The 13,094-nt window shown below is 41.0% G+C and overlaps 1 protein-coding gene across 1 annotated transcript; it reads right to left on the bottom strand.

Annotated features, from left to right (window-relative positions):
• Positions 1-948: 948 nt before the first annotated feature.
• On the bottom strand, positions 949-3,429 carry klf2b (Kruppel like factor 2b). The gene is made up of 3 exons (XM_079348996.1): positions 3,096-3,429; positions 1,941-2,850; positions 949-1,792 (listed from the first exon to the last, which is right to left on the bottom strand). Exons 1-3 carry the CDS (start codon positions 3,165-3,167, stop codon positions 1,617-1,619), a joined length of 1,158 nt encoding a protein of 385 aa, XP_079205122.1. The 5' UTR covers positions 3,168-3,429; the 3' UTR covers positions 949-1,616.
• Positions 3,430-13,094: the final 9,665 nt, after the last annotated feature.

Genomic DNA, 13,094 nt, shown 5'->3' with positions numbered 1-13,094 from the left:
GACCTCATGGAGCAGTAGTGATTAAACATTACGTGTAAGAGGGAAAGACTTCAGCCAACCTTTTTAGATTTAACGGTTTCAGTCTATAACTTCACCAAAATGTAGTTAAAGAGATATAGATATGTATCGTTTATATCTTGAATTGTTTTAATATTAGAACAGAAAAGCTGAAATGAAAGTGATACATTTGCATCAACCATTGCAGATATTTTTACCTAGTGTGCACTTCCTCTTTTTTAATAATAGGACGATAAATTCGAGCAAATTGTTGACATTCAGCACTTCAAGATATGCGATAACTCAAACTGTGTGACACGACGTCCACGCCCGTAATGCAACAGAAAGGGGAGCGATATGTCAATCACCAGCCAACTAAAGAAAATGTTGAATATTTATCTTTTTTAAATGCCATCTGGCTTTGATACATGGACTCACTTTGATGCGGGGGGAAACATATGCTGAGTGACACCACGCAGACATAATATGCATGGACTGAGAAACTTTGAAACTGCAGAGCAGGGTGACTCTGTGTAATTGTAGTATTAAGGCCCTTTGATGCCCTCCTATAATTTCTACCCATCAGAAAGGGAGTCTAAGGGCTCCCTGATGAGGGTTTGCAGTGCCCCTCTGTCCAGACAGCTCCCCGCTCACTCTGTAATTATGGAAATGGAGTGTTTGTATTTATAGGCTAAGCCCACAAGCGGCTGCCCTTCTGCAGCTGCAAGACATCACAGTGGAAATCAAGTGCCCATGTTTCGAATTAGAGTGGGGATATGATGGCAACATGTATGACCTATTTAGAGTGACGGATCTGACCGTCTGCAGGTTTGCTGCTCTTACTTACACTGGTTGTAAAGGCAGTGTGGAACCTGTCAGTGACTTATTGAACGAAAAGTGTGAAAAAGGTGTAAGCATGCATGAAAGGAAAATAGACCCCTGTCAAAAAGCTCAATTTCATTGTTTTTAATATTTACAATAAATACATTTGACAGTATAAAATCCATGTACATTTTTTTTAATATAAATTTAAGTGAAAAATAATGCACAGGACGTCAAGCCCTGATAGTGAACAGAGGGGGCTGGATCTGAGAGTTTCACAAACAAGGAGACAAAATCAACTCCAAAGAGTGGGAAACGGGAAAAGTTCAGGCCATTCAGACATTGAGGCAGTTTAAATAAAACATTGTCTTTGCACATGGCAGGCAACTGTATGTGCACCTCACTCCTGTCAACAAGATCATGTTCTGTTTTGTGGCCACATCGTTTGGTCATGAAGAGTTTTACAGTAGCACAGTCATAGAAAGGCACTTTTGTGTCAAACACAGCATTCCAGTTCTGTCAAAGAAGAGTAGTATGTACAGGGCCAGCCCCTTCTTGGTCTGCCTGCTCTAAAGCAAACACAGCTTTTCTAAAGCTTTCATACAACCAAAGTAGTACCAGCTACGTTATTAAAACATAAAAACACAAAAACTTTGAATTCAATATTATATATATATATATATATAAAAAGACTTTGGTCAGGTGTAGAGCAATTTAAATAAAAAATACACCAGTTAATTACATTAAAAAAATAACACAATCCCCCCCATGAACCCCAAGTCCTTATGTGGGCTTCTTCACATGTGTCTCTTCATGTGGAGAGCGAGGTGGTCAGACCTGGAGAAGGCGCGTTCACACAGATGGCACTGGAAGGGCCTGTGACCTGTGTGTTTGCGGAAATGACGCGTCAGCTCATCTGAGCGGGCAAATTTCCATCCACAGCCTTCCCAACTGCAGTGGTACGGCTTCTCACCTACATGGACAAAGAAATTAGAGATTATTAGTCTTTGTTTAAAGGGAATACATTGATTAGAGTTAACCAGGTATGTGCGTAATTACGCACTACTGTCATCATGATAGGTAATAAAAGTTATTCATAATAGATATGGGCTCAGACTTACCGGTGTGAGTTCTGAGATGTGCCTTCAGGTGGGAGCTCTTTGTGTAAGTTTTCCCGCAGCCAGCGAATGTGCAGGTGTGCGTGGCAGTGCGCTTCCGCGGCCAGGTGCGTCGCCCTCTCTTGGGTTTGGAGTCCATCAGCTCGAGGGGAGAAGAAGGCGGGGTGAGCATCACCCTCTGCGCGCCTGGCTGCATGCTGAGACCTTCATCGTACATGCCAAAGGCAGTGTGTTGAGCATGATAGGGCATCTGCATCTGTGGAGCCTGAGGGTGGTGTGGGAAAGCCGCCGGTGAGTGATACTTCTGAGAGAAGTTCATGGGTTGGCACAGTTGTGCCTGGCACTCCGAAGCTCCCTGGTCATTGGGGCTGAGAGGCGGGGTCATGTTGCTTGCTGCACGCGGGGAGATGGCCACTCGGGGCTGCTCGAAGGACATCATGCACGAAACGTTCCCTTCTTGCTTGATTTTGCTGCAGCTTTGTGGCACCATGCCCATAACGGGGCCGTAACCGTCCATGGGGGGCTCAACTTTGATCTCCTGCCGGGGGAAAGGCACCGTGTTGACGTAAAATCTCCCCTGAACGCAAGGGTTGCGCGTAATGCCATAGTTGTTGGGTCCTTCTGAGCGGAGAAGCTCTGTCATGAGGCTGGCGCCGTACGGGGGCGGCGGGGAGCGGTGGTCCTCAGCTTGGTAGGATGGCACCGAGTGTCCCGTCGTGTACATGCTTTGGTCAACGGTGCCAGCAAAGTCCGCCGCGCTGTCTGAGCCAGTTGTGTTGGCGAGAATAAAATCCAGATCCAAATAATTACTCAGATCCTCGTCGTCCTTTTTACTGTGATTGTCCAAGTTGTGTACCATTTCAAGCATGGAGCAGCTGCTGGAGACAAGTTTGTCCATCTCTCCCTTCCACCTCTGAAAGAACGAAAAGATGTTTGTTAGATATGATGAGTCAAATGTTGCCTTGAAGACAAAAGTTTTAGGAGAGACGCAGGTGACTTTACTTAGACCTTTCTACATGTCAAATGTGCTTTTATTCTTGTTACAATAAAGCAAGTGAACAGTTAAAGCTTTAAACATATTTACAAGCTCAATGAAAAGTTGAGTTCCAATAACATGCAACACTCACATTTTAACATAAAACAAAGTGATAGACTTACGTTTTCCCAGGTTCTCTCTCTTTGGTTTGAGAATGTGGAAAAGGACGGCAGCATCACTCCGGATAAGGCCATCGTTGGGTGAAAATAAGAATAATGTGTCTCGTCAAAGTCGCGTTGTGTTGAGCGGCAGCGCGCGGGTCTGTGCGCCTTAACTCACTGGTGCCTCTCCACAGCTGCGCTCAGAAGACATGAACAAGTTTGTAAGTGGTAGGAGGTCCTTCAAACCTTTTAACTGTCTGAGCTCGGCGCGATCGTCCAATTGTGAGAGCTCAGGAAACAACGTAAAGTTTCGTAAATTTAGCTCTTTATAAAGCGTCTGGTGCAGGCAGTGCTACTCAGTTCGCTCTGTGACAGATAGTGCAGCGCAGAGGAGCCTATAAAGTCCAGGACCTCCCCCCCACCGTGACGCAGACACCAACAGACACACCTACCACAATTTGAGTTGGAAAAAAGTTGCTGGCAAATAACAAACACACTGACAATATAGCAACCATAGATACTTACGTAATATGCTCAAAAGAACAAGCCTAATGACAGAAACTGCTGCAGGCTAAACCACAAGAACTATATTAAATATGAGAGGCTGTCGGTGCTTCAGATAATCAGATGAGATGTGACGATTACATGAACAGTCAGCCTAATGCGAAATATAATAAGAGAGATGTGGAAAAAAACCTGAAAGGAAAGACAATGGAATAAGAAAAAGATTTTAATAAGAAGGAGGCATCATGCGTGAAGATTATGGCAGTAAACCTCACTGGGCATGATATTGAAACATGTCAAACCGAATTTATAAATTGTTTTTATCGAGAATGATTAGTTTAATCTTTATTCTCAGTGTTTTCATCATTTGTTTTTGAGACCACAAGAACACTTTATATCCACTTTTGCTTTCCTTTAATTAAAAGAAGAAAACCATCTCGTTGCCTTGTCCAGCTTTCCCTGTTACCTTCCCATTATTAAACCTTTAGATTGAATAAGGTGATTTTTGATGAGTTTGAACTGTACATGCAGATGAAGATGCCTCCACCTGTTTGGCACGTCTCGCTTTCGGCTCATTCTCATTAATGGGAGACGGTTTTGTCCCCTCACAGCATGCTTGTCCAAACAGGCGCCAGACTCGTCTGAAACGCGTTTCACGGCTTTTAAACTCTCTAACCTCTGGTGATGTAAACATGATTTAAAGTAAGGTCCCATTCAGGTGTAAATAATGGACTGAGAGGGGGGGGGGGGGGGGGGCACTGCGGTGTCGATTGGAGCTCAAATTTACATCACAACTCGGGCCTGCTTGTTGTTGTTTGTGCTGAGGGGATCTGGTTTCTGACGTGAAGACAGTCGGTCTGTTTTCTCAGCAGGAATCCTCAGACTCCAAAGGTCATTAGGCCGACTGTAACTCTGCACTGCGCTGTAAAGCCTTCACTACATGAGAAAACATATTATCTCTAAGTGTTTTAAGACAATTATCAAACTCAAAGCATATCAGCATTATATATAAATGAAAAATTCACCCCTACACATACATAGGCCTATATAATATCTTCAATTAAACATAATGATACTCAAATGCTTTAATGACAAATCTGCATCCAGGTCAGGGATACTCAAGGATTTTTTTTGTCATGTCAGTAGTATCTAAACCCTGAAAACTTCAAATTTATATTTAATACTTCTACCTAAGTTTAGTTAACAAGAATGTTTAGTAATAATGTAACTTATAAATATACTTTATTCTAGTTTAATACTAATAATGATTGTTATTAATGATGTATTCACCTCCCATTTATCCAGTTGTAGAAGATTTTTTTTGCTTTTTAACTGAGGTTAGGTTAATTGACCTTTAAAGGTTTAATTAGTGTCAGTCTATTAACAAGTATCTGTCCTCAGTTATCCACTTCTTAGAAATCTTAGAAAACTTTTCTGAGTTAGTGTATTGTGTTAGCTCATCAAATTTCCAAACCAAAATATTTGAGTACATAAACTTTCCAACTCTGAGCAACACCGTGCCACGTAAAGCTGAAGAAAAGCACTCCCTCTTCTGCAACAGGTGCAGTAAAAACACGTCAAAGTACTCAGTGTGATGGGAATCTGAGTAAACAAAGAAGCTCTCAGCTCAGAGACACATGACAGACACATCGCCTCTCATCAGGCGCTCACCTCCACTATTAAACTCTAGGAGAGGAGCTGTGAGATTTCCACATCCTGATCCCTCATCTGTACTGTGTGTTCAGTGGAATGGAAAGTGCGTCACACGGCAGCAGTCCAGTAAGGCCGGAGAGGAAGTGTGTTTTCAGTGGCAGCGGACAGAGTGGCTGGTCTGATGTCTGAACCCTTGACCGCTGACTCTGACCCCGGCTCTGTGCCGCCAAGTCCTCTGCTCTGCTACCAGTGAGAGTGCTCTTTACTCTCACTTCCCCCGTTACTCAGCTACCTTTAACGCTTTGTAACGATCTAGTTTCAGGAACTTCTTCTACTACTGGCCTCTGTAGAGTTACTCTCATAAATTACTTTCAAACGCAATTTTGTTTTGCATCAAGCGCTTGTGGCATAGATTTCCCTCCCTGATGGCGATGTAAGAAGCTCTCACCTGTTGAATATAAACCGCTGTGGACATCTGATTGAGCTAATCTTGAAGATGATGCCATGTCATCACAAAATCACACATTTGTGGTTTTTAACCATGACATGTTTATCACCACAGAACAGAAAATGTATTATCTAGAGAGTAAGATAAGAAGGTAAAGATAACTCTGTGTGTTCACTGTGTAGCAATAGTTTTGGGGTTCTTAGCTCATCTAAGCACCGAGGCTTGAAACAAGATAAAACAAGTACCGGTAGCTTGGATCCATGCAAAGAACAGAGTGTGACTCACAGCCCTGGTGTACTTTATCATATTGTTTATTTTTACATTTGTACAAAAGTGTAGGAATTGATAGTTTGTGGTTGCTTTTAGTTTTGCATCATGAGTGCAACATGTTGTTCCTCAACATGCTGATTTATTTATTTAGGGACACCTTTAGCTTTCCTTCTACTCAATTAGCTCTGGGTCTCTAACCGCTTCCAACCCTCAATTGTAAAGCCTCGTTCCAGATAGGTCTTTTTTTTTACTGCTTTCAAACTGACATAAAACCCCTAAAAACTTTCAGGCTGATCTGAATGTGTGAATGTAAACAACTGAATACTTTTTTTTATTATATCCATTTTGGGGGTCTTTTCACCTTTATTTAACAGGACAGTTGAAAGAGTATGAAACAGGAAAGAGAGAGTGCGAAATGACATGCGAGAAAAGAGCCACAGAACGGATTTGAACCCAGGCCGCCTTCCTGGAGTACAGTCTTCTACATGAAGGCACATTTTTCACTCGGGATTTACCCTGAATTTTTCTTGCCAGGCCTCTAGTGAATTTTCAACATTAAGTCGGGGTGAGATGATTTGAGACATATCTGGGAAATTCACAGCAAGCTAGTGAGAGATTATGTTTACATCCTGGAATCAGTTTGTTGTTCATCCCTACGACCTGAATGTTGTCAAATTGGAATAAAAAAACAAAACAGATTTTGTTCCATATTGGTCAAGAAATAGTCAAGAAGAAGCATCAACTCTGTCTACCAAGTGAGACGCAGCTGCTTAATTTATGTTCACGTTATCTTTTGTTTGAGGATTTTATTATGATGAAACTTAAGCTTTGCATCACCTGGGCTGAGCTAAATGAGGAGGAAAGTTCACATCGTTCCTTTTACCACTTGTTATTTGGAAACAAGAAGTGGTGTCTTACATTTCACCTAGAATTTGCAGTACACTCAGTTCATTGTGATGATTCCACCAGACCTTGTTAACAGAAGATTTGCAACTTGTATAAAGAGCTTGCAGTGTGCACCTGGTGAATTCAAATGTCTGCCAGACAGAACTGAAAAGTTTTCACATGAGTAGCCTCAAATAATGTGAAACTGCACACAGCGGGGCTCTGATCCATGACGTGCAGCAACGGGATGAGAAAGGCAAACAAGTGAGCCGGAGCTGGCAAGTCTGGTGTTTCCCCAAAAAGAGCTCTCACTAATTTATATGACGTTTCAGAGAGGTTTGTATTTCATTCTGATCCGTCACTTCCTGTGGAGAAGTGTACGTACCCGGCGAGAGAATTTCATTTTGGCAAATTAAGTACAGGACCTCTCTTACAATGGGTGGGACACACTTCTAACTGCAGCTGCCAACATTGAAATATTCTTTAGTGGAAGTTAAAGACATTTATAAAATGTTCATAGAAAGCTGAAAGTGAATTGATCCCTCAAAGAATTCCTCTTTTGAGAGGTCAGAAGTCAAATATACGACAGCTTCTCGTATGCAGCCCAATGTGAGCTGCACATTTGAAATTCCTTGCAGAAGAGGAACCACTGAACATGCTGAATAAAAAAAAAATGTTGAATGCAAATGAGGCAAATTTCCACAGAAGCCTCAGAAAATCTCTTTCCCTGAATTGAGATTTACGCAATAGTGTAAATTGGGCAACCGGCATGTCATTTCACCACTGTAAAGACTGAATAATTTGTGCTGCTGACTTATCTATGCAGTTAAGTTTCCGAGTTATCAACAGGTTGTCAAGTTGCTATCCAGTCATGGAGCTGATGACATGTTGTTGCACCAACGACAGCGACACCAACTCTTGAAAATATTCTGTTTTCTTAAGACAAAACATTTTCCCACACAAAAACTTACTTGAATTGATGACAACTGCTGTTTTCACAGATCACACTTTCATCTATTATTCACTGAACTCTTGCTTCTCTTATTTTATACAACTTCAGTTCTCTAAATCCAAATCACACCCCACCCAAAAAAAAAAAAGGGAAAGCTCAACCACAATGCGAATAAGCGTTCTAGAAATAATGCAGGAAAAGGTCAAATAAGATGACAAAGTTGCAAAAATATCTGTTTTTTGAAAACAATATCTAGAGCAACCGACACGTTTTTCCACAGAGTAAAATACATGAAGTGGCAATTAATCACAGAATCTTTAGATATTTTCCCAATTTTCTTGTCTTTTCTGCCAAACACAGAACAGAGGGTGGATCACATGGTGCGCCATCACCATCCATGTCTCATGTTCTCCATGATGAAATTTGTGTTGCCACTATAAGTAAGTATTTAACTACATGAAAACAGGCATGCGTTATGTCTGTGTCAGGTCTGAAAGTGTTTCGTCAGTGTCGTGAGGACTTTTGGATACACATCAGCTCTGCCTCATGTGGCACACTTCGCTAACTTCCATGGAAAAACTGTGTGTGAGTGTCAGAGGTAGCGGTGGGCCTGCACAGGACGTCCTGACTGAGCCCGAGTCAAGGAGAGTTTGAGAGCGAGCGGGATCCTGCACCGTGCTTATATACCCTGGTTATTTTTAAACACCCACCCCTTTGCTTATTACAGAGTTCCCCCCCCCCCCACCCCCTCCACTCAGGAAACACGTTTGGCTCTTTTTCCTGCTCACATGCGGCCAGATTCAAACAGAATCAAAGAATGATAGCATTGAGGCTCTCCAACCCCCCTGTTGGAAAAAAAAAGAAGGGAAGGGGGGGTTAGACAAGGGGGAGAAAGATGTTTAGCAGAAAAGTTTGGCACGCGCCATCAGCTTGACATCCAAGGAGCTGGCTCTAGTCCTGCTCCAATTTCAGTAAACCTCAAACATTTGTTAAAATAACAGCACATGGACAGAGCAGACAGTCAGTTTTTACCTGAAGCAGAGCAATCAACCAGGTTTCTGTAGCAAATTAGCATAACTAAAGAACAGTTGAGTTTCACTGTTTAAGATAACTGTCAAAAACAGAGCTGCCAGCAACCTGCAGTCTTTCCTTGTTTATTACACTGCACTCATTGGCATTACGTGTGGTATGACGATGCCTAGTTGTTTACATTGCTATCTGTAAAGGAACGCTGTGATACTGAAACGTGCAGAATTACAAATTTAAGTTGTCACAACTCTAGCCCTACGACAAACATTATATTTCATAGTATGTGTTATTGACAAGGCAGCCTTTTTAGGGACAATTGTGTATTTTTAAAGAAGCCTCAATCCAGGATCAATCTGACAACTGATAAATGAACCAAACAATAAAATCAGATCGAAACTGAAGAGCCAAAAAACGCAGAACTACATTTGGACATCCCTCTCAGTATGAGGAACACCACTTTAAAAAGCATCAACATCTGAAATTAGAAAACTGATAGTTCAACGTTTTTAAGACACACACAGGGACTGAGAGCGTTGACTGTGCATTTCTTAAAGTCTTATGCTTCTGTGTTCATCCTTAAAGCCTACGGACAGGAGTAGTGAATGAACAGGGAACCGGTTTACGTTTCATCTACTTCGTTATTAACATCTGGAGCCAACTTTATTGCATGCCTTTAAATAAATAAGTAATATTCAACAAAACAATGAAACCTTTTAATAGATTTGCTAAATGAAAATTATGTGGATTTATTGGTCTTTAGTACGATTGAATCTACACGAAGACGTTACTCCATGTCATTATATAAAGGAGGACGAACTGATAATATTATCTTTCCTGTTAATTTTGGTACAGTTTAAGTGCACCAAAAACTAAAAAATGACCTCAAAGTTCAACTTTTATAATCCAAATGTTGAGTAGATAGCATTTCTGGCTGCACTATGCATTTGTAACTTTCATGTGTGCTAATAGCTAGCAAACACTGCTACTTTTATAACAGTAAAGATGGACTGATTATATGAAGCACTGCACATTTAAAAAAAATACAATATGACCAGTAGGTTCTGCCTTCTTTACCCAAATAAAGATAGCATGATTGGATGTATTAGCCATTGTTTATCTAAGCTAGGTGAAAGCCAGCAGCATGTAAATCATTTATATTGTAGAAAACTTGTTTTTAATGTGTTTTAATGACAGATGAAACACACTGGAGAAAAGAGTTTCAGGCAAAATGTGTGCAGAAGTGAACATTTGGAAAACAAAGGGTTCATACTGCGCTCCACAGCACCTCTGCCTTTAAAACAGCCAGCGTCTGGCTTCCACAGAACCCAAATATGTGTCTCGACAACCAATGTAGTTTTCAGCAAGTGTTATGGAAACCCACCTTTTAAAAATACGCAGCTCACTTCGGCTAACATGGCAAGGATAATGGCTACATGTGGATATAATTGAGCCAGGAGAGCACAGGGGGATGGGCCCCAATTTATTAGCTGTTAACACCAGGAATCATACCGGTCCCACTCGTCATACCACACACACACACACACACACACACACACACACACACACACACACACATACGGCTTCATTGGCTGTGAAAATGTTGTTTTTTCCCTCCAAAGTGCTAAGAAAGGTGCTTTTTATTAGATAAATGAGAATGGGCAGGCTCTTGAGATCGTGAAGTGGGCTGCTCTGAAAAAGACTGGAACATTTTCAGACATGTATTTGGTCACACGACACTTGATTGCTGGCCAGACTCAGAGCTACGCCTGCAAGAAAGATAATTTCACAATTTAAAGTTTAAAAGACTTTCAAAAGCTTTCTTATTAAGGTTAGTACCACTGTAACGTTTTCACGTTTACTCCATATGTTATCTGTTCTACGTTTTATATTTCATAAACAGTGCGTAGAGAAGGATTGAATGTTTTGTTGAAGTGCAGATGTAACCTGAGTTTATATGCTAAGCTAATGCTCACCCATTGAGTAAGTGGTGCCAACAATCTGAAAGAAAATAAGAACATATAGGCTTACCTCTTAAACTGTTGGGATTTTGTTTCTTAGCTGGAGGAACATGAGAATGCCCGACTTATTTAAATGTGAAATTTTTAACCTGGAAACTATTAGCTCGGCTTAGCACTAAGAGTGAAAACATGCAGACAAGGATAGCTGGCAATCAGAATCCAGCGAACAGCACTTCTACACTTTCAAATGTGTTGAATCTTTTTAACAAATCAAAAGGAAGAAAATAAGCAAGAATAGAATACCATTGTGTTTCTTCTATCTGGAGAGGATGCAGCCCCAACACCTTAAGGAACAATCGCACATCCAAATTTCTGATATTCTCAAATTATCTGAATTATTTGAAGAAAGATGTGGCCCTCTGATGGTACAAAACATGTGACAGAACAAAGAAATGGACCGAAATAAATACATATGCTTCATTGACCTTTGGACTGTTTTTTTCCAGCCAATGAAAATGACTGTGAAAATGTTTTGGTTCCCAACCCTCCAGTTGAGAACCACTCAGGAATATATGAAAAAAAAAAGAAAAAGCATACTCTGCAAATGCTCTTGTTGTTAAGTTTTAGCCTGAAAACCAATCGCTTGGCTTCGCACAGAGGTGAAACAGCGAGGCTTTCAGAATCAGGCTGAGAGAACTAATTAAGCTATTTTATTCTGCATTCATTATGTTGATCAAATAATTCATATGTTTTAAGGTTTTGATAAGCAAAGCTAGGCTAGCTGTCTCCATGTTGTTGTAAACAGTTTCTGTTGCTTAATTACGTACCCCAAAAAAAGTGATTAAGTGTCCTTCCATAAATTTGAACCTTCTCTTTTTTGAAATTTTTCAGATATGGTACCTGTTTCTTTATAAAGGTTTTTCTTTTCTCAAGTTAAAAATCTGAATCTGATTCCGATTCTTTTGCATTGGTTGGGTTCACTCTACTGTTTCACCTTCAGAATGATGACACTGTACAAAGCAGCGTCTATCCTGCTGAAAGCTCGGGGAGGCCTGTGTTTTTCTCCTCTGTGTGGTACGACGGCCTCAGTCCTGTGCGCATTTGAACATGCCGAACTAAACTGTGCCAGCTGTTCAAATAGCATAACCCCGGCCTCGACACAGGTTCCCCATTGAAGCCACGCTCCGCTTGATGGAGTGATCCAGCCTGCAGTGCACTTTATAGTGTACACACCTCGAAATGGCGACATTTGTAAAAAGGCTAATAAAAACATTCCTCCAGCAAGGAATGCACCAGGTATTTCCTCCCCTACACCTGGTTACGATTCCTTGAGTGCACTCGTCTGTTTTCACAGAACCACACTCTTTCAGGCAGTGGATATTGATCCTGTACTCATGAATGGCGTTGTGTTTTTCTAAATGGATGACATTGAAAACATGTGGGGCCAAAAGCTTGACGCCATTTCACCTCAAAGTGTTACGAGCTTGTTGGAAAGGTTTTTGAGAAATTCATAGAAGTTCAATGTGATGTTGAAATCAATGGAATTACGCAGTGAGTAAAAGTCATCTTGTGTGAAATCAGGTGGGAGTAGGTTATCAGCTCTTATGTCCAGTACAGGGTCAGGATTTGTCACTGTTCGTGAGAAGTGGCAGAAGACTATAACACATGACTACGTGTACGTGCAGGGAAGCTTCTCCATCTCAGGGTTTTCATCATTTCAGCAAGTCATTATTGACCTCTGACATCCTTTTAAAGGTATCACAATGATATCACAGATTACAGTTTGCAAGAGTCATTCTGTCCTGATGCTTTGGAGGTAGTGACAAAGGAGAAACACTGGGGGCCCAGTGGGAAGGTGTAACGTCCGAGCCGGCAGTTCTGGAACAGTGGTCTGTTGTGTTTGTGAATCCCCTGCTGTTTACCTTACCTAACACAATCTAAAATCATTTACTAACTCAACTCAACTCAACTCAACTTTATTTATAAAGCGCTTTAAACAGCCGTAGCTGTGACAAAGTGCTGTACATCCATGAAGAGCACAAACGTAAAACATAAGTAAAACACTAACAGGGTTAAAACAATAAAAACAATAAAAACAACAAAACACTAAAACAAGAACAGAGTCTCATGCTGGGTTAAAAGCCAAAGAATAAAAATGTGTTTTAAGATGAGTTTTAAAAATGGACAGTGAGGGGGCGTGTCTTATGTGCAATGGGAGATCAATACTAAGACATCAATATTTCGCTGTGGCAAATTTGACGCAAAAGAACAAACATATTGTGATGTTGGAATTTCATTTCAGCGCTGTTTTAGAATTGCAA

This window comes from Symphodus melops (genome assembly GCF_947650265.1).
Source record: "Symphodus melops genome assembly, chromosome: 7".
Classification (NCBI taxonomy): Eukaryota; Metazoa; Chordata; class Actinopteri; order Labriformes; family Labridae; genus Symphodus; species Symphodus melops.
Note: the sequence above shows the minus strand (reverse complement) of the source record. Positions and strands in the feature narration are given on the sequence as shown.